This window comes from Vigna umbellata, chromosome 1 (genome assembly GCF_029865625.1).
Source record: "Vigna umbellata cultivar VRB3 chromosome 1, Vumbellata_1.0, whole genome shotgun sequence".
Classification (NCBI taxonomy): Eukaryota; Viridiplantae; Streptophyta; class Magnoliopsida; order Fabales; family Fabaceae; genus Vigna; species Vigna umbellata.
The window spans coordinates 93,079,321-93,103,714 of record NC_142165.1 but is presented as its reverse complement, the minus strand read 5'-3'; the positions used below and the strand labels follow the sequence as shown (position 1 = coordinate 93,103,714).

The following is a 24,394-nucleotide window of genomic DNA, read 5'->3' as shown; positions in this document are numbered from 1 at the left end:
ATAATGATGATATATAATTTATAAAAACATTTTAAGTAGGAAGCTTTGAATATATGTTAATAATATATATTAATTTTATTATTATTTTAAATTTAACCAGATATTTTAAAGAATCATCTTGATGTCATTAGAAATTAGCGAGCTAAATAAATTATACATTTATTTGAGAAATCGAGAATGACCCGATAATAAAGAGAAAAAACTATAACAAATGCAATTAAGAACAAAAGAAATTGTTGGAGTGGGAATAATTAAAAGAGAACTGAAAACATCTACAATAATTGAAACAGCTAATTAAATGGTCAGAAGCACCGATTAATAATAATAATAATTGTAAATTAATTTGACTTGCATTAATGTCTGGATTCGTCCATAATCTCAGAAAAATAAATATTGTGAATTAATTAATGATAATTAATAGTAATTACGTTGGAAGAGGAAGAGGAGTGGTATATAGGAATGGGGTTGCTTAGCTTAAAGTGATAATTAGAACTGTGTTGTGTAGGTAATCAAAAACCCTAGCCTTCACCCTTTCAGCCTTTTTTCTTTTCATCTTAGACCATGTTTGGTTAAGTTCAATCGTCCCAAGAGAAAGACGAAGAAGAAGAAGAAGAGAATTAGGGATAGGGCAGGGATTAGGGATGTATAAAGAACGAGGAGGTGTTGCCGTCACTGTTTCTGCTTCCAAATCGGAGGATCGGAAGCGAATCAACGACGTTCTCGACAAGCACCTCGAACGATCCTCGCCCTCCACCTCTCGCCCCATCAACGCCACCTCAAAAAATTCCAACCTCCAAGGTACCTTTTCCTCTTTCACCCCTTCCAATTTGCTTCACCACATTCTTCGCTTCACACAAACGAGGCCACTGCACGGAAACTCAATCAATGCCTAAAACTAATGACCTAACATCATAATATTCCTTTCTAATTTCATCTGCATTGGGTGCAGCGGAGGAATCTGAAACGGAGAGTGAAGAGTCCGATGTTAGCGGTTCGGATGGAGATGACACCTCTTGGATCTCTTGGTTCTGCAATCTTAGGGGAAACGAGTTCTTTTGCGAGGTCGATGATGATTACATCCAGGATGACTTCAACCTCTGTGGATTGAGCAGTCAAGTGCCCTACTATGATTATGCCCTTGATTTGATTCTCGATGTCGAATCATCCCACGGTTAGTTTTTCGTTACTCTTCTCTGCTCTCGGAGTTCTTGTCCTTTCAGGTTAATTCGTATTACTATGATTAAGGCTTTAAAGCATGGTTCGCAACGGTGGTTTCGACGTCAATGTTAAGATATTTTGGGGTTCCTCTCGTCTGAATGCAATTTCCGAGAATATCAATCAAGAATTGCGACAGAAAATTTACTGCAACTTAAAAGCATTATTCATCAGTCACTTATTTACCTTTCTTTGGTAGTGGTTACACGGTTTGGTTGGAATGTGTAGGTGACATGTTCACGGAGGAACAGAACGAGTTGATTGAATCAGCGGCGGAAATGCTTTACGGTCTGATTCATGCCAGATATGTGTTGACCAGCAAAGGAATGACTGCTATGGTAAGATTTATTGTTTGGTTTTCACTCTTTTCGTTGTTAATCATCCAGGGGATTAGCTTGTTCAGTGAAGTTGGTTCTTTTGCAGCTTGACAAATACAAGAACTATGATTTTGGTAGATGTCCGAGAGTTTACTGCTCTGGACAGCCCTGCCTCCCAGTGGGTCAATCAGACATTCCTAGGGCGAGTACTGTCAAAATATACTGCCCTAGGTGCGAAGATCTTTACTATCCTCGCTCCAAGTATCAAGGCAGTATCCTTATATATTATCTATTATTGAACCTTTTTGTGGGGGACTTTAGCTGATGCAACAGCCACTTATTATAACTGTTGCTGAAAATTGTATCTTTATTCTCTTGTGCTTTTAATTTCATCCTTGCACGAGTTTAATTCTTGAGTCTGACCATATAAGCAGTTTCTTTGCAAGGATGTGTCCTTTTCGGTTTTGGTTTTGGTTTATTTGGAAATTCACTCCTTACAATCCAATATTTGTTTTGCTCATTCGAAAGAAAAAATAATTGCACGTGTGGAGCAGAAACTATTTTCTCAATATGATTTAGAATATATTAGAATTTCTGGACACACTGTGCAATTCTTTTTCGTTTTTCGGAAAGTATTTTTCAATGTCTTGTTAATGTAGTCCGTACTATACTGGTCCCTTATGGAATGAGAGAAAGTTATATTCAGGTAACACGTTTGTTTAACTGCTATGAGAACTGGGGCTTCTAGACATTCCAGCACCTACTGATATGATGTCTGATGTCTAGTAAATGGCCGGTCATAAATGATAGCCATGCCAATTTTCTTGTTTGACAAATTATATCTGCTACTGTACTTCCAGTGCTGTATACTTCAAGCATTAGGACTGTTTCTGAATACTTGGGTGGGCACACTTATGTTTAGAATTTGTTGCAGGAAGTTAACTTCTGAATTGTTAAGTCTTTGGAACATCAATTTTCTTTAATCTCTTGAAGTTAAGAAGTTTGATCATTCGGATTTTTCAGTTTATTTTTAAACTGCCTGACAAGATATTGTTTGTTTGTTTGTTCTTCTTGCATTTTTTTTTCTGCAAAACTTTCACATTTTAAATTTTGATGTGTATATGAAATTTTGATATGATTGTATGACACTATATAATTGCGGTTCAAATTTTACTGCCAAATTTTCTTTAAGTATGTCTAGACATTGATGGAGCTTATTTTGGAACAACATTTCCTCACCTTTTCTTGATGACATATGGACAACTGAAGCCACAGAAACCATCACAAGGCTATGTTCCGAGAGTTTTTGGGTTCAAAGTCCACAAGCCATAAAGCTGATACTGAAACTTTCACTAAAGTAAGAATCTGCCCTTGTCCCATTTAACTCTTCCTCCTTTTGATTCTCATTGCTGCACCCGGCGGATCATAAGCTTTCTGAACCAGTACAATTTAGGCATCTGTTTTAGGACACCGTGTTGTAAAGAAATATGCAGACATGTGAAGCAAGTGCTTAGTGTCAGCTACCGATTCAATGAGCAAGTACGTAGGTACTTGTCGATACTTTTTTAATGGCCTACAAATTGTATTCTTGCTATTAACTTAAAATTGTCTATGGTTATGCCTCGCATTAGAACTGCCCTACTACTTTTATGTCGTTTACCTCATTTCTGTAGTCTTGGAATTTGTGGATATGATCCCAATGGATTCATACATTATACTGGTTTTAAAGTTTCCTTTGCTTGAATGTTAAACTCGCCTATACAATTCCAACATTAATGTTGATTATGTGGAAAATATGAATGCACAATATGACTGACCTCAAGTAGTGTGCTGTATTCTGAATATATATGATTACTAACTTGTGAAACCTCTAATTATTTGCATACACTTTCTGTTGAAAAATGAACTGTTATCTATTTCTTCAATTCTCATTTAGTTGAATCCCCCAATTCAGTTCCCTCAACGTGCTACACTGTAGACCAAGACCCTGTAATCACAGTTTTGGCTGTTTTGCCTGTTTGGTTCTCGTTATTGTTCTGATCGTAAAAGTAGCGGATCAAACTAAGTACTCTTTTATCGCTTCTATTACTTGTCCATATAGACAGTTCATGCTCCATTTGGATGAGCTGGCCATGAGTTGGTTGTTTGTGATAGCAGTTTTCAAAATGAGTAGTTGTAAATCCCAGAACATTTTGAAAAATGGTAGGCTCTAAAATTTAGTTTAAGTTCTATTTAGTGATCATAAAATGTAAAAGCGATTACAAATCCTTTAAATTTAGTTCTATTGACAACACATTGATTAAAAAAGCGATTTACTAACTAACCGTGGGTGAGTAGTTTTGACTTGGTAATCTTAAGGGTGGGCGTTTACACAACCTTCCATACGTATTCACGTCCATGATCTTTAAAATTATTTAAAATACCCTTTTCTAAGCTTTTTTCCTCAAGGAGAGAAAATTACCATCCACCTTGTGTGGATATACAATTTCTTTATTATTTTCTCGCAATCATCATTTGGCTGTCCACAGGGAGTAAATACGGCTCGCTTTCTTCTAAATTCTTGCATTGGTTTTGTCTGGGTTTACTTGCTACGAACAGAATTTCGTTGGTTTTTTTTTTTTGTCCTCGTAGCTGTCGTGGGTATGACGAATTGATGGCATAGCTTTAAAAAGGGAAGTCGTATTCTGTTAATCTTTAAAAATAACATAATGCTGTAAATATAATTACAAATCGCCAATTGCAATTTGTATGATTGCAACTTTTAAAAGTCCACATTTACCACTCTCAAACCTATAAACGCCTAATCATGGAGCTCATACTATAAAGCATTGTACCTTCCACGCGTCCATGGCATTGTCTGAAGTTGGATTCATCTCAGAGAATGGATGATAAATAATTAACGCCACAACGAATTAACATTCGATACGGTAAACAATATAAAACTATTAAAAATTATGAAATTAATCAATTTTGTCATTTTCTCAATCTTAAGACAGAAAAACCGAACAGAATAGAATACCAAATTCAAATTTGATGTACCAGCCGTAGGATCAACATTCTATCATCAAAGTAAAGAAACTATATTTTGATAACTTCTTCATTAACTCCCTTAAAGTAACGAAAATTTGCTTCTTGATGAACTAAAAATAACGTATAAGCAATGAAAATATAATTTAAAAACTACAGGAAAATTATTCCAACTAGATATATTTTAGCTTATAAATATACATTTCAGTTTTTCCAGAAAGATAAATGTGTTCATCGAATCGTCTATTCGTCTATTCGCTAAATCACATATGCAGGTCAAATTACCAGCTCACGCATATCGATGAATTCGATCACTCTAATTCAAATCTTAAGATAATATTATGAATAATTAAAGACAGCAAACAATTCAAATCGTTAATGACCACATAAAAATCTTCAACCAAACACCAAACATCAAGAATTCAAGTGGCTTTCGTCCGATCCATTTAATTAATTAAAACATTCTTCAAAGTAAACTTCAGAAAATTAACATCCAAGTATCCATCCTCTCCAATTCCGTCCAGACCACTAGATACATTATTAAAACAAAAATCCTAACACTAGTCCAAAAGGCATTCCAATTTAAAAACCTAAGAGCTTCCTATATTGAGCCTCTTAAACAGTCAAAACATTATTTTCAATGCCAGCTCTCCTGAACTATATGATTAGTATAGATCTAAAACTTTTAGGAGTAAAGCATTTGCGGGGAAATAAAACTTCACCTTAATAACCACGGAAAGAAACAACTAAAATCTGAAAAAGAAACTACAATCTTGAGCATTTAAATTCAGAGATTAGAATTGCAAACAATAAAAAGAAAGTATAAGAAAATTACTCTGACATAGAGTCCAAAACAACTAAAATCATAAGAATTAAGAATTAAAAAGAGTTTAATTTGAGTACAATCAATGCAGTGCTTTGAACCCAAACTAAGAACTTCACGCAAGTCTAATTGATATAGAGACTTAACAAAAAAGCTTAACTCTCAGTCTGCTCTCTCAACCTCCTGATGGTACTCCTTACAGTCACGGCACTTGCGGTGCTGCGAAAACAACGAGAAAAATTAGGTCTCTGGCTGGGAAAATAAAAGATTTAAGTAGAGAGTAAAAGAGAATTACTTCAAAGTGTAAGCACCCCCTGCTTTCACTTTACCACAGTCCTTACATCCCCATATTCCCACCGCTTTTCTCTTCACAGCATACTGCCACACGAATTAGACCATCAAAATTCAAATATTTGAAAAGCTAACGAAGACGACTGAAGAACTTGCTGGACAATATGATCTAAACACATACAAGAAATCAAGGTTTAGCTACCTTTCCACAAAATTCACAGAAGAACTTGCTGTGTTGACTAACTTCCATCTTCTTAATCTGCTTCCGCAGACTGGCACCATAACGGGTACCTGATAAAACAAATCAGGCAAATTTCTCATCACTTAAATGAAAGCAAAATAAACATTTTCCTGTGACAGGATTCTCAACAACACAAGTTCGCACAACAATTTCCATTGACTCCAAAACCAAAGGGTTTTAGCAAGTAAAAAATGCATCAACCAGTAATCATTTTTCTCAAAGCTAAATATGATTTAAGACAGTAAGCAATAAAATTAAGACTTAACCAACAATATAATCGCATATAAAATTATAAGATTAGGGTGACAATGAAGCAATAATGCATACCGTATTTTCCAACAATGCCGGCCTTCTTTGTTCTCTTAGTCTGCCAAAATAAAATGTGAAGTTTTAACACAAAACGACGGACAGTAAATAAAAGAGAAAAAACGTAAGATGCTTGAGAATGGAAACAGAGAGGAGAGGGTACCATGTTTTCTGGATCGAGAGCACTGCAGAGAGGTTTGGGACGGTGAACGAATGAATGGAGAAGGCAGAAACCCTAATTATCTTTCCGCAAAATTTATAGAAAACCACTTTGGGTTCGGGTCGGGTAGAGATCCGGTTTTATTCAATTTTTTTTTTGAGTTTGCGGTTTGAGAGCACTTCCCTCACACCTTCCGATTTTCGTCTGCATCTCCAAATAATTTTCATCCTACACTTCCAATATCAGATTCTATTTTAAAAATTTTATTTTTAATCTTATGACATTTCATTATTATCTTACACTTTTAATTTTATAAAAAAATTATTTTTAATTTTAATAAATATATTTTTATTTTCTTTTTTTCTTGTTAAAAAACTCTACACCACCTTGATAATAATTAAATTTAGGGTTAAATATGTTTTTAGTCCCTAAACTATTGGTCGTTTCTGGTTTTCATCCCTTTTCCAAAGTAAGGTACAATTTGGTCCTCATTCTTTTCGACACGTTCGTTTTAGTCCTCGAAACTTTGGTTGTAGTCCTCATTTTGTTGACTAAATGAGGACCAAATTTTTAAACGGTGTTAGTTTTCGAGGACTAAAACAAACGTTTCGAAAAGAATGAGGACCAAATTGTACCTTACTTTGAAAGAGTGACGAAAACCAGAAACGACCAATAGTTTAGGCACTAAAAACATATTTAAACCTTAAATTTAAAATTCTAATATTATTTAATATAATTTTATATTTTAATAATTATTAAAATATAATTTATATTATAATAATAGTTATATTAAAAATATAAAAATAAAATAATTAAAATAAAAATAATAACAAAAAAATAAAATTATATTAAATAAAATATTTAATATATTAAATTATATTAAAATATTAAATTAAATTAAATAATTATTAAAATTTAAATAATAAACAAAACTTTAAAAAAATTATTCATCAAATAACAAATAAAATTATATTAAATAAAATTTAAATAAATTAAATTATATTAAAATATTAAATTAAATTAAATAATTATAAAAATTTATATTTAAAATAAAATTTTAAAAACCATTGATATGATATCTGATTCATAACTTATGGGATATCTATATCCGATTAACAAATTTTTCAAAACTTTATTATTTTAAAATTTTAATAAATATTAAATTTAATTTAATATTTTAATATAATTTAATATATTTGAATATATTTAAATATATTAAATATAATTTTAAGTATTATTTTTATTTTCATTTTTATTCTTATTTTAGTTATTATTTTTCAATTTTCTTAATAAAACTATTTTAAAAATATAAATTACATTTTATTAATTATTAAAATATAAAAATATATTAAGTAATATTATAATTTTTATTTAAGTCTAATATTTATTAAATTTTAAATAAAAAGTAAAAGTATTGATATATTTTATAGATTTTAATATATAAATAAGTTTTTCAAAATTTTTATTTTTATTTAAAATTTAATAATTATTTAATTTATTTTAATATTTAATTTATTTTAATATTTTATTATAATTTAATATATTTGAATATATTAAATCAAATTTATTATTATTATTTATTATTATTATTTTATTTTTATGTTTTTAATATAACTATTATTATAATATAAATTATATTTTAATAATTATTAAAATACAAAATTATTTTAAATAATATTTAAATTTTAAATTAAATTAAATTAAATTATTATTAAGATAGTGAAGATTTTTTTAATAAAAAAGAAAACAAAATGAAAAATATTTATTAAAGTTAAAAATAAAGTTTTGAAAACATTGGAGGTACAGGATGAAGAAGGTTAAAAGTGGAAATTTTGGAGGTGCAGGATGAGATCTTTGAGGTGTAGGATGAAACACTCATCTCCCAAATATCAAGTGTCCCCATCAATGTTGAAAAGTCGGTTAAAAAATTTATTTAACAAACGTTTGAAAACTAGTTAAAAAATTTAAATGTGAAAATGAGTTGTATTTCGTAGATTAATCCGGACTAATATGAATGAGTAGGTTAGTTTTTAATCTGGTTCACCTAGGTTGAACCTATAGTGAGTCGAGTTGACTCACTAACCCACCTAATTTAATTTAATTATTTTGTGTTTTAATATTATTATTTAATATTTTTTATTATATTGTACATGGTGATAAAGAAGGAGATATTTAGAGAAAAATATTATAGATTTATCTATTCAAGACTCTAATATTATAGATGGATAAGTGATACAAAATTTATCACTATTAAAAACTTATTTGTTCTTCTTTGTACATTTTTTGTATTATGCTTAAATTATATGAAATTCCTTTTTATTTTGAATTATTTATGAAGTTTAACATCATTTTAGTGTAAAATTTATTTATATTTGAATTAAAAAAACTTATAATTTTTTTATTTTAAAAAAACTTATAAATAAATGAAGTTTAACATTAGGACATTTTTTGTATTTTGAAAGTGGAGGATGAAAATGGGAAGGTGGAGAGAGAAAATACTTTTGGTTTGAATTACTAGATTTTGTTTTATATTTTTAAAATATTATATAATTAATTAATAAATAAAAACCGATTAAATTATGGTTATTTTGACCTAAATTTAAATAATATTTCAATACTTATGTATAGGTGTCAATAAATAAAGTATATAAACATGAGTCGTTAACGTTAACTTTAAGAAATAACTATATATTTTAAAAAGTAAACAAAATGTCGAAAAAATATTATTTACTTAAATTAAAATATATACAATCTTAAATATATTTTGAAATATTAGAAAATATGTTATAATTCTTATTATAAAATTAAAAATAATATTATTGTCTTCGGTTTTTATTTCAAACTTATTAGTTCAAATATATTGGATTTACTGTCAGAATTTTAAGATAATATATCTATGATTTTCATAGTCCATACATCTATTAAATGTGTTTATATCTTTAAAAGAATAATTTAATTCTTGTGCAACCTAAAAGATTTATTGAGTGGTTCTCAAGTAATAAGAATGAAAAATTACAAAATAAAAAAAATAAAGAAAAACAAAGTAAAATTAAGACATATTTTCTAATGTTTCAAAGTCAATTTAATATTGCATATATTTTAATTTAAGTAAATAATATTTTTCCAACATTTTTTTTTCTTTTCAAAAATATAGTTATTTCTTAGAGCGGAGACACAAGTTTATACTTTATTCATCGACACCCTCAGTATTGAATTATTATTTAAATCGGTATTTTTTCGGTAAAAATAACTCGTAATCTATTATTTATTTATTAATTAATTGTATAATATTTGAAAAAAATATAAAACACAATCAACCAAACTTCAATAAAAATGAATAAAATGGATTCCACCCGAACGTGGTTTTCTATAAATTTTGGGATGATAATTAGGTTGTCTGTGTGGCTCCATTCATTAGTAACTTCCTGCAATGTTCGTTTTTCAATTGGTAGATTTTAGTCATGTGTAAAAAAAAAAGAAATCCCCAAACCTTTATTCATTTTTCTCATTTTTCTGAACCTTTTCTCTTTCATCTTTCTCACTTCAACCTTTTGTAAAAGAGTTGAGTCATTGACATATTCACCTTCAAGCAAAGGTTCATTAAAGATCTCTTTAATTTCACCATCTTCACTAACCTTTTTAATTTCATCATCTGCATGTGTTGAATCATCATCTCTAAAAAACCTTTCAGGCCAATTACCAATTCCTTCGGATGTCATTATGCTCGTGAAAATTAGATAAAATTATATACCACAAAATTGTTTAACAGCTGAGTATTTCTTTTCCACGTCAATTACCAATTCCTTTATGCTTGTGAAAATTGGATAAAATTAGATAAGATGAAAATTCATTATAAAATCATTTTTTGTAAGATTGTTTAACCGTCAAAGATAAAGGGTTGAGAGGAATGAGGGAGGTGAACAAGGGTTTGAGATTTATTTTTTTAGTGTTGAGAATGAAAATTATTATTTATCTATTAAAATCCGGTACACATTGTTAAAATATACCAACTAAAAACGCACCTTAGCAAACCTCATATATATATATATATATATATATATATATATATATATATATATATATATATATATATATATATATATATATATATATATATATATATATATATATATATATATATATATATAATAATATTATTATTATAAACATTTAAAAAATAATAATAATTTTAACTAATCTAAAATTATTAACAAGAAAATTTTGTAACATGCTATTATCATTTAAATTTTCTTTTAATTTATCAAAATTTTGGGTTATTTTTTTATCTCTGATTACTCGATAATTTCCACAAGCACAAATCCCACTTTTGATAGGCCCAAAAATTCTTTCACAAAATAATCCATCTTTTTCAGGTTTATTGGTTTTATAATGAAAAGTATAGGATTTTACAATAGAATTATACCTTTAATTTAAAAAATAAATTCTAATAATGATATTTAATATAATGACTTGTTTTCGTTACATTATTAAACTCTAACTTCCTTCTAATATGGTTAAATATATGCTTAAAAATTGTCATATCTATTATATAATATATTAATATGTTGTCTTACGAATAAGTTTGTCGTCTTGAATTAATCAAAATCAGTAATCAAATTAAAAAATTTCAATAAGAAAAACAGAGAAAAAAAAGTATATTCATGTAATCTTTTGGTGAAGACATGAAATGCATTCCTATGGTCCAATGTTTCAAAGGAACCATGGGAAGGCTAAAGTCATGTGCCAGTAAGGATATAATTTATTATGCTCACTTTGGTTTCAGCTTCCAATCATCCAGGAAGCATGTGAAGCTTAGTAGGTGAACCAGCAAGTTTACATGTGCACACAAAAAGTTACCCTTTCCTTTGTCAATTCTCAGAATGTACCTAGAATACCATTTTCATAATAAAACCACCTTGCTCTTTTGATAGGAACCAAGGCAGCAACATGAAGAAAACATTTAGCTCGGCAAATATCATGTTCATGGAGGCATTCCTCGTATTGGTGCTGATTTTATCAGCAACCGCAACAGAAATGGATGGAAGGAAACAAGAAGACCTTGTTGCAGCAACTAGAGAGATGCAAAAGGCAAATTACTTTACCTTTGTAATGCTCATCAACATGTCTCCACCCGACACAAGACTGGTGGGGAATGTGACTTTCTTGATGCCCAACGATCGAATGCTGGCTAACATGGTTTTGCAAGAAGGATCTGTCTCTGGCTTCTTGCTTAGGCATTCAATTCCATCACCTTTGCTCTTTGAAGTCTTCGGACAGTTCCCCACAGGAACAACTATTCCCACTTCATTGCCTAATTGCATGCTAAGAGTCTCTAACAATGGTAGAAAGAACTATGTTCTAAACAACGTTAAACTCATCAGCCCAAATATATGTGTAGCAGGATCATCAATTCGGTGCCATGGAATTGATGGAGTTCTCTCAGAAGTTTGTACGTCAGTACGTAATTACAGTGTTCCCTCACTTACATGTGATAATAACACAGAACCTTCATGTAAGGCATCGCCTATTTCACCTTTGCCTTCAGCTCCTTCCCCTGCTAGGGACATCCTTAATAATTCTCCTTCATTTACAACACCTGATGCCACAACAACAAGAGTTGAACCACATAAATCAGGGTCACCCTATTGCTTTTCTCATCATATATCCTTAGCTTTCTTGATGCTGTCTCTTTCTTTTTAATTCATGTAGATGGATGATTTAAAATTGTGTTATTTTGTGGTCTTATTTATTTTAGGTTGAAACATTATTCATTAGGAGTATATGAAATGCAAAATTATTGATATTAATTATTCAACTAATTAATAATTTAAGTTTTTTATTCTTAAATGGATGATATGTCTTGTTCTAACCTTTTTTCTCATGAAATGCAAATCCTCTGTTAGTCAGTAGTTAATTTTATACTCTTATATACATTCTTAATTATCTAAGTATTTTTTATCTTTTTTTTATCAATATTTAAATATCTTTAAATATGGGCTTTGGATGCCTTCTTTAAGTTAGAGTTTACTTTCTTTGTCTACTTAATAATAGTTGTAAATTTAATTGTTTGCAAATATTACTAAATTTAAACTACCTGGGCGTTCATATATATATATATATATATATATATATATATATATATATATATCCTGTTAATGGATGAAATAGTTATACTATGTTTATCAATTAAGTATTATTTACAAGTAGTTTAGTTTTCATTTGGCTAAAATTCTTGATCGTATTATAGGATTGAATACACTCACTAACTTCATTACATCAATTGTACAACCATTGACATACTTAAAGTTCAATTTTAGTTTTTATCTTTTAAAATTTATCAAATTTTTTACTTACAATTTTTACATTAAGTTTTTTTTTTCTGTTCCACAGCGTCTGATGCTTAAGTCCATGTGCCTTTATTGATTTCTTTTCAAAAGTAATATTAAGTTACACTCTTTTTTATTGACTTATTTTTACTAGTATAAAAATAGCGTAACCCGTCAAATATTTTGAGCTTTTAACGGCGAACTTGTAAACGGCGAACTTGTGAACAACGTCAGTAGACGTTAAATTAACGTCGAGTTTTGTTAATATACGACTTTAATCAATTTTTTTTGTTTTTTTTAATTAATTGTGATACTTTTTTACAACTCTATAAGACCTGAAAAACATAAAACTTTGGTATTTTTAAAGCAAAAACTATGAATGTGTAATACAGTATCAACAACAAACAACAATAACCAACGAGAAACAAGTTCAATCAAACAACAACAACAAACAAATTCAACAGAAAAACAACAAACAAGTTGAATCAAACAACAACAACAAATAAGTTCTACCAAACAACAACAAACAAATTCAACAAAAAAAACAATAAACAAGTTCAACAAATAAGTTTTTCAAAACGAAAACTAAACTTTAAAAAGTGGTTTTGTCGGAATAAAGTGTCGTCACCCGCAATAGAGAAAGCAAAATGCACATATGAAGGACAAGAGCACGAAAATAATAGGTGAAAACAAACAAAAATCATATATAAAGTAGTTAATTAACATGCATTTGTATCAATAAAAGAAAGATTACATGTGATGATCGTCAAACTTCATTCGAGAAAAGTTTGAGAAAAAAAAGAGGATCCCGCGCGCTAAGAGATAAAGTGAATGAATTTTCAATCTCCTGCTCAAATTTTTATTGAATTCACTAACATTTTGATGTCAAGACATTCAACGTTTTATATCCTTTTACATTGAATTACCATTCTAAACGACGTTTAATAATTGTATTTATTTACAAAAATGTCATCGGTCTTTAACGTTGGTATTCAGTGGTTGGACGTTATACGCTGTTTTTGTCTTAGTGCATGTACATTTTAAAAAATATATAATATACTTAATAATTGTCTTTAAACATAATAGTTTAAAACTAATTTTATAATTTAATAAACTAACCAACAACAACTTTCAATTACAAAATAATAAAATCTGTAATAATGGATAAATGAAATTAATAAAACAATATACTCAAAAAGACATTAACGAAAATAAAAAAATAAGATATAAGTACAATTTTCCTTCATGTTTTTCAATAATCACATTTATTTATTGCAATATAAAAATTCATTTTTTGAATAGCAACCACCAATTATGTTGTATGACACTTGTATTATAAAATTTGGAGTAAGAGAAAACCCTTGTTCTTAATCAATGTAGCGATGAACAACAGCTATATTAATGTCCTTTTGGAGTAGTTGAAAGTTTAAACCCAATCAGATTTAACATGTCTAAACAAAGTGGTGATTAGTGATAAGACAAAAACATGAGTGTCAAGAATAGCAGAGAGAAGCAGAGAGAAGCAGTGAGAAGCAGTGAGAAGCAGAGAGAAGATTAGAAGGTAAGTTCAAGAGTGCAAAATAGGAATTTAATAATTACTTATGACAAAAACATAAACAAAATTTATGAGTGTGAGTTTATTTTCTTTAAAAATGTTTCAGCAAGTCCTTAAAATATGATAAAATTTTTTGAATTTATTTAATATGTCAAAAATAACAAAGAGAGAAAGTGAGAGAGATTAAATATTAAGTTGTATTTAAAAAAAAGTAAAATGCATATATTTATAGATAGATGAAGGAGGTTACGATGGATAAAAACTAATAGCTTGTAGAGAAATTTTTTTAATAGTCCAAAGTCCACCATCATGTTCAATCAAAGATGATGCAGTGAAATAGTTGTGTACTTGTGTACTTTTATCTAATTTGTTATATAAAAATTCCTTCATTAAAAAAAGCTTTTATAATATTCATTTGATGTATACATATATTATGTTTTTATAATTATTAAGACATATAACTATACTAATATTATATATTTTTTTAATATATGTGTTATATATTATAAAATATTTAATATTTTATTTAATAATTTTATAATATTAAATGAGATGTTACATTTTTATTTTTTTTAGAATCATTTCGTTACTGTAATTTTAGATATTTTATAATTAACAAACACATTAAAAATCACACAAGTAAACGAGTTTGTTTTATTTAAAGAATTAACAAATATAGTTTCTCTGTCAAGAGTCATGGTAAGAATACGTTAAAAACATTGAGTATTATGATATTCAATAGATAGTTTCACTTTTTTTTTTCTTTTTCCATATTTACTCCTTTTTAGTTAAATAATAAATGTTTTCACTTTCAATTTGTTAAATTTTGTCTAAAATCTTTTAGAACAAAGTCAAATTAAAACTTCTTAATTGAGTGCATATTAACAAATATTACTTATAATGATACTTTTAGTTTGTAAAATAATTTAATATGAACTGTTTTAAGAATAGTATATGTTAGTTTCTTGACCTGTTAAAGAAAATAGAAAGTGTTGATTTGGAAATACAGCACACTTCATACACAACGAAATAATTACCCACCATCATGGAATACTAAACCTAGTAGTAGCGATTTAAATTTAACTTAACGTTTAAATTAAAAATATAAGAGTAAATATTAGAAAAAATAACTCAGAACACTGAAGTAAACAAAATAAAATAAAAATAAAAATAAAAATAAAAATAAAAATAAACAAAGCAGGAGGGAGAGGAGGGAAGAAAACCCAATAATTTTTGTCTGTTCCTTCTCGAAGAGAATGAACAGACACTGAAGATCCCGCCCCAACCGCACAGCGCGCTGTTTGGGAGCAACGCGAAATCTGACCCGCATTCCTCGTTTCCTCTCACTCCTAAAGGCCTCATCCAAACAGCCCTCTCTGCCTCAGATCTCCCTGCGAGATGGATCAATTGTCGGCGATCAGCGAGGACCTGACCGAGATCGAGGGGCACATCGCCGATAATTTCCGCGTTCTATCGTCAGAACCTCAACCTCCTTGCTTCCTTTCGTGTTCCGTTCCTACATTGTTTTCTCATACGTTGGTCTTGTTGTTGCTGTTGCAGAAATGTATTTCAGAAGTTGAAGAGGATTAAGGATTCGAATAGACAGAGCAGGTAGTTGGAAGAGCTCACGGAGAAAATGCGAGAATGTAAACGGTATTTTTCACATTCCACATACGAATAATTTGTTATAGAGTTTCGATTATGTCGTTTACACTTCGCGAATTCGAATTGCATTTGTCTCACATTGATGCGAGCTCTGTGCAAGAGAGCCTGTATAATCTGTCACAATTTTCACATCTGTAATACTGAAAATTCATGACCAGAAACCTGTACATACCGTGTGAGGTTTTAATTTGTGTTCCAAAGTCTGATCGTGTGATTTTCCTGATAATCGTTTGGCATTGGAGCACACCTTGGATTTGAGATTTTGCCGTGGCTGCTTCGCTAGTGTGTTTATGGTTAGATCTCATTTTGCAGGCTTACCATGGAGTTCGATAAGGAAGTCAAAGCTTTGGAGAATAACTTCGACAGAGAAACCAACAAAATGTTGAATGAGAGTTATTAGGAATATAGACTTTAGGATCCAGTCAATGGTCAGCTGCTTCTGGATATTTTTCCCGATGATATTTTAATTGATATGTTTTTGCATTTTAGGTTTATTGGTTTCCATAACAAATGTTACTTACAAGCATCTTCTACTTTTGTTGCAGTTCAAAGAGTTAAATTCATATGTTGCTTTAAAAAAGAAGTAAGTTAAAACAAAGTATAAGCTATTCATTTATCCCGTTAGGCAGACCTAGTTTTTTATTGCTCCTGCAACTTCGAAAGTCATTATATTCTGACTAGTGGATGTATTCCTTGATATCGATGACCAATTCTAGTGTGTGCTATGTTGCAATGCAGGCATGCCACAAATATAGACCATAAACGAATTGAACTCTCTAAGGGCCAAATGAAGGTTTTGGAGACGAAGACCAACAAATGGCAGACGCCCCAGACATAGCTAGACCTTCAGTTCTTGGTCCTGCTAGTTTCTCTTATTCTTTAGAGAGTATCTCTAGTCAACTATCTGAAATATCCATTCTTCAGGCCTCTAGGCATAAAGAAATTTGCACCCTTATTAGGAATATAGACTTTAGGTCCAGGTTTTAGAAGACTACATAAATCCTGTAGATGACCAAAGTAGTGATGAATGCTAGATCTCCTTTGTATTAGTTTGCATTGTTCTATTTTATTCCTCTTGTTTTTAAATTAATAAAAACTTGCACATTTAAATTATGAGTATAGGTTACAAAAAACTTTAAATTAAAGAAGTTTTGATCATCATAAAAAAAGGGGAGATTGTTAGTAAAATCATGAAGCATAGAAGTTTTGATGATGCTCAAATAAAATCTCAAGTGCTCACTTTGCAAGAAGACTTTCATGAAGTATTGTTTTATGTGTTAAAACTTTTGTAATGAGTAGTTTTATGTGTAGGGCTTTATATGTTGTTGATTCCATGTAAATTATGCTTTAAAATTTGTTTTGGAATCAAAAAGCTCTTCAATAATTGATTAACTACTTAAGATAATCGATTATCACATAGATAGAGGTTTTTAAAGATTGTTAAAAACTCATTTTGGCTGTGGAATCATCGATTACCAAATCGATTGACTTACCATAATCGATTATTACAACTAGCCATTGGAGATTTTTAGCATGTTTTTGGCAGTTGTTCATTCATTAAATACATAATCAATTACCATAAGTGGATAATCGATTATTACGCGAGAAAAAGCTGACAATGGATTTTTGGAGGTGTCCTTGAGTGAGGTCTTTATAAAGATGTTTTAGACTTTCATTCTAACACACAACTGTTTTTGTTTTAAACTGAAAAGGTGTGACCTAGGGGTTATGTTGTGTTTTAGCTTTGAGAACTTGGTGTTGGCAAAAGCAAGAACTTTCATTGGAGTGTGATTGAGTCTTGTTGTAGTTGTTGAGTGAAGTCTGTCATCCTTTGTGAAGATTCAAAGGAAGTGTTTATCAGGTGTTCATCCCTTGTGGTCTTGAGGGAAAGTGAGTTTCATCTCCTAAGGTAACATGAGAGGTGTTTCTAAACCCTTAAACTTGTTTTTCTTTGTGACTATAACGAGTTTATTGATTTTGTGATAGTGGATAGATAATCTCTGTTTGGGATTAGCAACTGGATGTAGGATACTTTGATTTGAACCAGTATAAAATTATTTGTGCAATTTTCTCTCTTCCTTATCCCCTTTATTGAGGTTGATATTATCTGTTAAGTAAGTTTAAAAAGAGAGAAAAAAAATTATTTTAAAACATAAGAAATCAATTCATACCGTCATTTTGTTTTTTTGTCCAAACACGTTAATCATCCTGCTGCATCGTTTTGACAAATAGCACTCATAATTTCAATGTAAAGGCATCCTTAACGCCAAGTGGAGCAGCAAAGCATCCCAAAGCACAGTAGTCAAATTATTTCTGAAAATTCCAACACAAGCAGCTGGTTCAGGGAAGCCTCTACATACCACACCAGTGTTACATTACCCACCCGACTTGAATAATCTTGATAAGGATGTCCAGATACAACAAAGGCTTTTATTATATCAATTTAATATTGTTATTCACAATACCAGCACAAGAACTACCTGCAAGATTAGCATTTGCAGAAATTCTCTTCTTCAGGTAATGATAATCTATCCTACCATTGTCAAACCTCAATTTATTTCTGCTGAACCCTATTTCATTAATAATACCAACTACCACAGCTTAGATAATGGTCCTCGGCTGATCTCTCCGTCTTTTTATAACAGACCATGTAGATTCCAAGAGAAGAGTGATCAATGGGAATTCTGATAAAATGGTAAAGTCAATTCCACAACCTGGCAGAAAAAGGGCAGTGAAGAAAGATATGACCAGCTGTTTCCTCATGCCGACAACTATGGCTGTGAATGATTTAGAAGGAGAGATTGCCTTGTTCCAGATGTTTTTTTGTTTTAGCCATGATCTGTCCATACCCTTTTTATCTGCTTTTATCCTTGTTTCATTGAATGCATGCCATCAGTTGTATTTTCCCATGTCATACAATCTTGGCTGTCACAAAAAGGAATAGAAATTCTACTGACCTCACAGCAACCATTCCAGGGATATTTCATTTATGATTCCGAATAAAATCTGCAACAGAAGCTTTCAAAGAATGAAATTGTCAGGAAATATTTAGAGTTTCTACAATAGGCCTAGAGAGCCTCGTATCTACCCAAAAGTTGATGTTCTTCCCATCTCCTAACTGGCTTCTTGTAATGTGATTAAGAACTTCCTCAATATTGTATTTTATCCCTGCCGGAATAGAAGGAAGGAGCTAGAAGGCTTAACTCTTCTCATAACCCTTGCTTGAATGATTTTTCCCATTCAGTTGACAACTAACATTTTCCAACCAGGTTTAAGCATTGCTGGTTGTTTGATATCATAAATGAGTTTCCATCCAAGACCCCTTCTGTTGTAGGACGACAAACCTTACCCCTTGTTCAAACGAAGCATATCCTTTTTGTCTTTAAGATAATTGTACGGTTTTTGTATGACATAGTATACTCATTTAGACCAGCGTAGCAATTAGAGAACTTATGCATTGTTGAACTTTATGTGGGAAAGACTTGCATTTTATGTGTAACTAACCTGAAAGGCCACCATTAAACTCTCTATCCACTCGAAGTTTGAAGGGATGAGAAAGTTGTGGAATGAAAAATTCTTGATGTTTAATTTGAATATTCTTTACATATAATTTCTGCTTTCCTCTTGTGGATAAAAGGGGAAGTTTGCTGATAGGAAGTTGATTGCTCTTAGGTCGTTCAAGAAACAATAAATGTTGGTACAGAGACTGCAGCAGCTCTTAAGGCTCAGGTATGAATCTTATGCGTAGTCCCATACCCCAAAACTAACGAAGAAAAAAATACTTGAATTCGACATGGGTTTAAGTGTACACTCTTCTATGTATAGACGGAACAAATGAGCAGAGTTGTCAATGAGCTGGATTCGATCCATTTCTCTTTAAAGAAAGCATCCGAATTGGTCAAGGAAATCGGTAGGCGGGTCAATTTCTACAGAATTCACATCATTTCATTGCAATGTAGTTACTATATATATATATATATATATATATATATATATATATATATATGAATCATTCATCTAACGTATAGGTGCTTTTATAATTGGTTGCTACTGACAAGTGTATTATGGTGCTACTTCTTATTATCATTGGAGTAATTGCTATCATTATAGTAAAGGTTGAGAATATGAATTTTTAACCAAAGGTGAAGTTATTGGGTCGTGAATTCTTTTTTCTAGTTAACGGTAAAAATTGCTTGACAATGTGTAAGGATGTATGTGTTGCTTACGGAAGCATATTATATTTATTCATCGATTAACCATGAAAAAGAACTTCCGTTTCCAAGTCCTTCACTGGATACAGAATTTGATGGCCTTCATTAGTTTATGCATTTATATGTGATATGCTATGGTTCATTTTTTTTTGTTATTGATCGATGCAGCCATGTGACAATTATCATAAAAGACATTTCCAAAATTTATTTGCAGTATGTTTGAAAGAGATTGTTTTCACCATTACGGTGCCAAAAAAACTAGTCCCCATACACTTCAATTCATCCTCCAAAATGCCGGTGGCATTGGATTTAAAACAAAAATATCCTTGATTGAGTCCAGGCAGTTAAAGCTGGTGAAAGAAGTTCTAAAATTTAAATATAGTTACGAACGTGACCATTTGGAATGCCATTTTTCTTTTTGGTGAAAAGTTTCATTCCAGAAGCCACCTTCGATATTTATTGCCGAACAGCTCATTTTTATTGATTAAATCTTCTGACAGTGCTCAAATTATTATGAATTCTTGTAAAATTTCAGCTTGTGCACCCGGAGAACAAGGAGGACATTCGCGACATTCCAGGACTGGCTCCTCCAGTTCAGAACCGAAGACTGCCTTGGAGTCACAGTTGAAGAGTTAAAATGAACATGATGATGACTGATAAGCTTATGACAAGGAAAATGATATTTGAACAACCATTTTTGACAACATTTAGACACGCGCACACGTGTCAAAATCTGAGTGGTCCATTTTCATTTAATTTTTCCAACTGGACCACTCAGATTTTGACACATGTGCGCGTGTCTAAATGTTGTCAAAAATGGTTGTTCAAGTGTCATTTTCCTTATGACAAATGCGTTGAGGACACTAAAATGATCATGTTTATGACCTGACCAAATTGATTTGACGCTCTTTGGTTTGATGGTGATGACATCGGATGAAGTTATTACCAGAAACACAGTTGCCATTAATTGAGTTTGTTATTACATAATATTAGAAGAGGGGTTGGTTGGCCTGATGCATAATAGAACGTGGGTCTAGGAATGCACGCTGGACTTTTTCTTGAACCGAACCATTTTTACTACTATACAGGTTCTGTCTGTCGAATCATAGGGAAAGCCAAACAAATGGGCCCTCGAGATTCTTTGTTGGTTGTCTTTCTGTCAATCGTTTAATGTACGGTGCTATTTACTGTATACTTTCACTTCTAAAAAACCTACCTAGTATTATCAATTTATAATATAAGCACTGATTTATCATGTTTAAATCTTGCAAGTCCCTTGTTTTTGTTTTAATCGATCTCCACATTGCTCTGTCACGCATGGTTGACATTCCATTGATCCATGATGAGCCCATCAAGGTTATGGGGATTATTTTTTTTTATTGCAGAAAGTAAGACAACCTATTTGGTTGCAAAATTATTATTTTACGTGGTTCCTGTCTTCTAGTGGCTGGTAGCTTGACTTTTGATAAGATGGTGATTTTGACGTTGACTGAGGATTTGTAGGGACTAGGGACTGTGGTCCAATTGGGGTCATGAGTTGAAGAACTTTTTTCTAGGTGACTAATTCACTGTGTCATGACCGTCTATTCATGTGCCAACTACTCCTGTCATGATTGGGCTCGTTGGGGTATTAAGCTGCCGATAAGCATGAACTGGTACGATCTTACTGTTTTGGTAGGGATCGGTGCTATACGACGAAAAATGAAAAAAGAGTTAATCAGTCTTTTACTTTTTATACCTAATAAAATTACGAGTGTTTAATTTTCTTTTATTTTTTTTAAAAACTAATCTCTATATGAAAATAATCCCAACCCTCTAAGTTGACCAATTCACCTTAGAGTTAATTGATCAGAAATCAACAATTGATATTGCATGGGTCATAAATAAATTAGAATATGAATTATTGATTCCCATTCACTACTGGAATTTCTTATTTACTTTAAAAAGTTAAATTCAAATAATAATAATTATAACAAAGAGAGCCCGTTTAACACTTTTTTCATAAAAAAAGTGCTATACACAAAAATAAAATCATTAGCAGTTGTTAAATTTGTTCTTAGCATAAACTTTATTTAACAAAAATATTTTTTTAATGTAAATATTATGAGTTTACATTAATGGTATCATATGCTATATTAGTAATGTTATGCACCAATCCTATGAACGAATCAATCATACTAGTAAAATTTTCTGTTAATGCAATGCATTGTATTATTAATAAAAATCGACCGACAATACTAATGATTTTTTTATTAAATAAATAATTATGCTCAATTTTTTATAAATAACTATTTTTCTATTATATAACTTATTTTATAGTTTTAATGAGGGTTTGGTTTAATTTATTATAAAAATACTATTTATATTATTTTTAAAATTAAGAAAAAACTTTATTTACTAAAAAGTAGTTGAAATAAAACATATCCCGTAATTTTGAAAGCATAGAGAAATTTTAGATCGTAAGAAGGTATTTTCCATCGAAGTCCCTTTCATTTTGGCCCCCAATATATTAAACAAGTAATATAACATCTGCTAAAAAGACTGCACACCTTTAGGGCATATATCATATCGATTTTTCTAGCATAAATCTTTTTGGGTATGCAAAACTTCTAAGGAACAATGCACTTATTCTTATTGTGTTTGCCTACATTAATTTTTCGTGTACCTTTTGTTATCTTGAAAATTGAAGAAAATTTTTAACCAATATTTTTTTATTATTTAATTATACTCTTGTGGAATACTTTTTTAAATTAATATACACTAAGATTAAACATAATATTTTAAAATATAAATTATTTATAATTAACACTTTTATACGAATGTTTAAGATTTATAAAAAAAAAAAAACTAAAGGTGGCTACACCTTCTCTTTTTTTTTTCTTCTAAAATTTGGCTTTCCCAAAGTGATGATCCAAAATTCAGTTTGACCTAATTCAAAATCCGAAAAGAGGTTAGGAATATAAAAAATGGAAAGAAGACCAAAAAAAAGTTGAAAAGTCAAGCATAACATGAATTAGTAAAATAACATCATTTAGTTCATTAGTAATTTAAAATCAGTTATATTTAATCTTTAAATCTATTTACAGTGAGAAAATATATATTAAAAGAAAATTATTTACCCTAAAAAGTATCCAAGTTATTTAAAATCGTAAAACATATAACAGACACATATTCTCTCCCGTAAAATCAAGAAAAGGAAAATAAAATAAAATAAAACAATATTACTATTAATCTGCAGAGAGGGTTGATTATTGATTCTCCAACGGCATCGATAAAAGATATTGTTTTCAAAAATTAAATAGTTGAAGTTGATTTAAACTGCTAAAGTCTCTAATGGCATCCACAACACTACTATTAAAAATAAAAGTTCCAAGGGTTGAATGTATATGTGGCATTTCAAATATACTTGCACTTAGGTTTTGTTTGTATAAATGGAAAGTTGATGATGCCAACAACACAAATTCATTGCTATCATTCATCATCGCATTTTGAAACTTGTGCACCATTCAACCTTTGACGTTCAAAATCACACCATCTCCACATACCACAAACAGAGCCTAACTCATGCTTACTTTAAAGAGAAAGAGTAGCCAAATTTAAAAAACATAACAAGGAAAAAATAATCTTAATAAGTAGAAAGTTTTAATCTTACTACATATTTTTTTGATACATTAGCCTTCTGAATATTTTACACAGATAATGATTTGAAATTAATTATAGTCACAAACAAATTAATGATAAACTCAACCTAATTTCATTTAAACTGTGAACTAAACAGACTGAACTAAAAGTATAATTCAGTTTAGATTCTATTGTTTTTGTCTTGGCCCATCTCATTTTATGTTTTTTTTTTGTTGTTGTTTAGTTACATCAAATTTATTTTGAGAGTTGTAGTCAAAAGGTTCAAAAGTTGTGACCCGTAATATTGGGCATGAAGAAAAAGACAGATTAACATTTTATTGAGTTACAAAAACCAAAAATATTGGATTCTTTCTTCAGTTTTTGGTGTTGATGTTATACTGAGACTTTAAAATAAATTAATAAAATTAATTTTTTTTAAATATATAATTTTTTTTAATACATCGTTGCATTTTTAAAATTTAGTATAGAAATAATATAAAAAAACTTAAAAAGAAAAAAAAATTGTACTGAGAACGATGTGACAGAGGAAGCTATGAAATTTTTGTGACAAAGGAAAAGAAAACTACATGTTCATATTCCAGCTCGCATACACACAACAAATCACCTTAACCTTTG

The 24,394-nt window shown here is 30.2% G+C and overlaps 3 protein-coding genes and 1 long non-coding RNA gene across 6 annotated transcripts; 3 read left to right on the top strand and 1 right to left on the bottom strand.

The window, feature by feature from the left end:
* The first annotated feature begins 481 nt into the window (after positions 1-481).
* On the top strand, positions 482-3,308 carry LOC124844878 (putative casein kinase II subunit beta-4). 2 transcript variants are annotated; one of them, XM_088104800.1, is made up of 6 exons: positions 482-798; positions 950-1,171; positions 1,444-1,553; positions 1,639-1,804; positions 2,734-2,889; positions 2,986-3,308. In XM_088104800.1, the coding sequence occupies exons 1-5, from the start codon at positions 642-644 to the stop codon at positions 2,862-2,864; spliced, it is 786 nt and encodes a 261-aa protein (XP_087960926.1). In that variant the 5' UTR covers positions 482-641; the 3' UTR covers positions 2,865-2,889; positions 2,986-3,308. The 2 variants fall into 2 exon arrangements, with proteins under 2 accessions (XP_087960926.1, XP_087960925.1); XM_088104799.1 differs by having other exon boundaries at positions 483-798; positions 2,734-3,308.
* A 2,095-nt stretch (positions 3,309-5,403) lies between these two features.
* On the bottom strand, positions 5,404-6,500 carry LOC148206829 (large ribosomal subunit protein eL43). The gene is made up of 5 exons (XM_088104801.1): positions 6,384-6,500; positions 6,242-6,281; positions 5,876-5,964; positions 5,678-5,760; positions 5,404-5,601 (listed from the first exon to the last, which is right to left on the bottom strand). The coding sequence occupies exons 1-5, from the start codon at positions 6,384-6,386 to the stop codon at positions 5,538-5,540; spliced, it is 279 nt and encodes a 92-aa protein (XP_087960927.1). The 5' UTR covers positions 6,387-6,500; the 3' UTR covers positions 5,404-5,537.
* Positions 6,501-11,314: 4,814 nt separating this feature from the next.
* LOC124826850 (uncharacterized) lies at positions 11,315-12,141 on the top strand. Its single transcript, XM_088114919.1, has one exon. The coding sequence runs from the start codon at positions 11,328-11,330 to the stop codon at positions 12,078-12,080; it is 753 nt and encodes a 250-aa protein (XP_087971045.1). The 5' UTR covers positions 11,315-11,327; the 3' UTR covers positions 12,081-12,141.
* Positions 12,142-15,426: 3,285 nt separating this feature from the next.
* On the top strand, positions 15,427-20,810 carry LOC124826858 (uncharacterized). 2 transcript variants are annotated; one of them, XR_015783747.1, is made up of 8 exons: positions 15,427-15,736; positions 15,822-15,914; positions 16,239-16,354; positions 16,472-16,509; positions 16,665-18,443; positions 18,572-19,655; positions 19,752-19,836; positions 20,673-20,810. It is a non-coding gene; the product is annotated as an uncharacterized LOC124826858 (long non-coding RNA). The 2 variants fall into 2 exon arrangements; XR_015783746.1 differs by having other exon boundaries at positions 15,428-15,736; positions 18,581-19,655.
* The last annotated feature ends 3,584 nt before the right edge of the window (positions 20,811-24,394 follow it).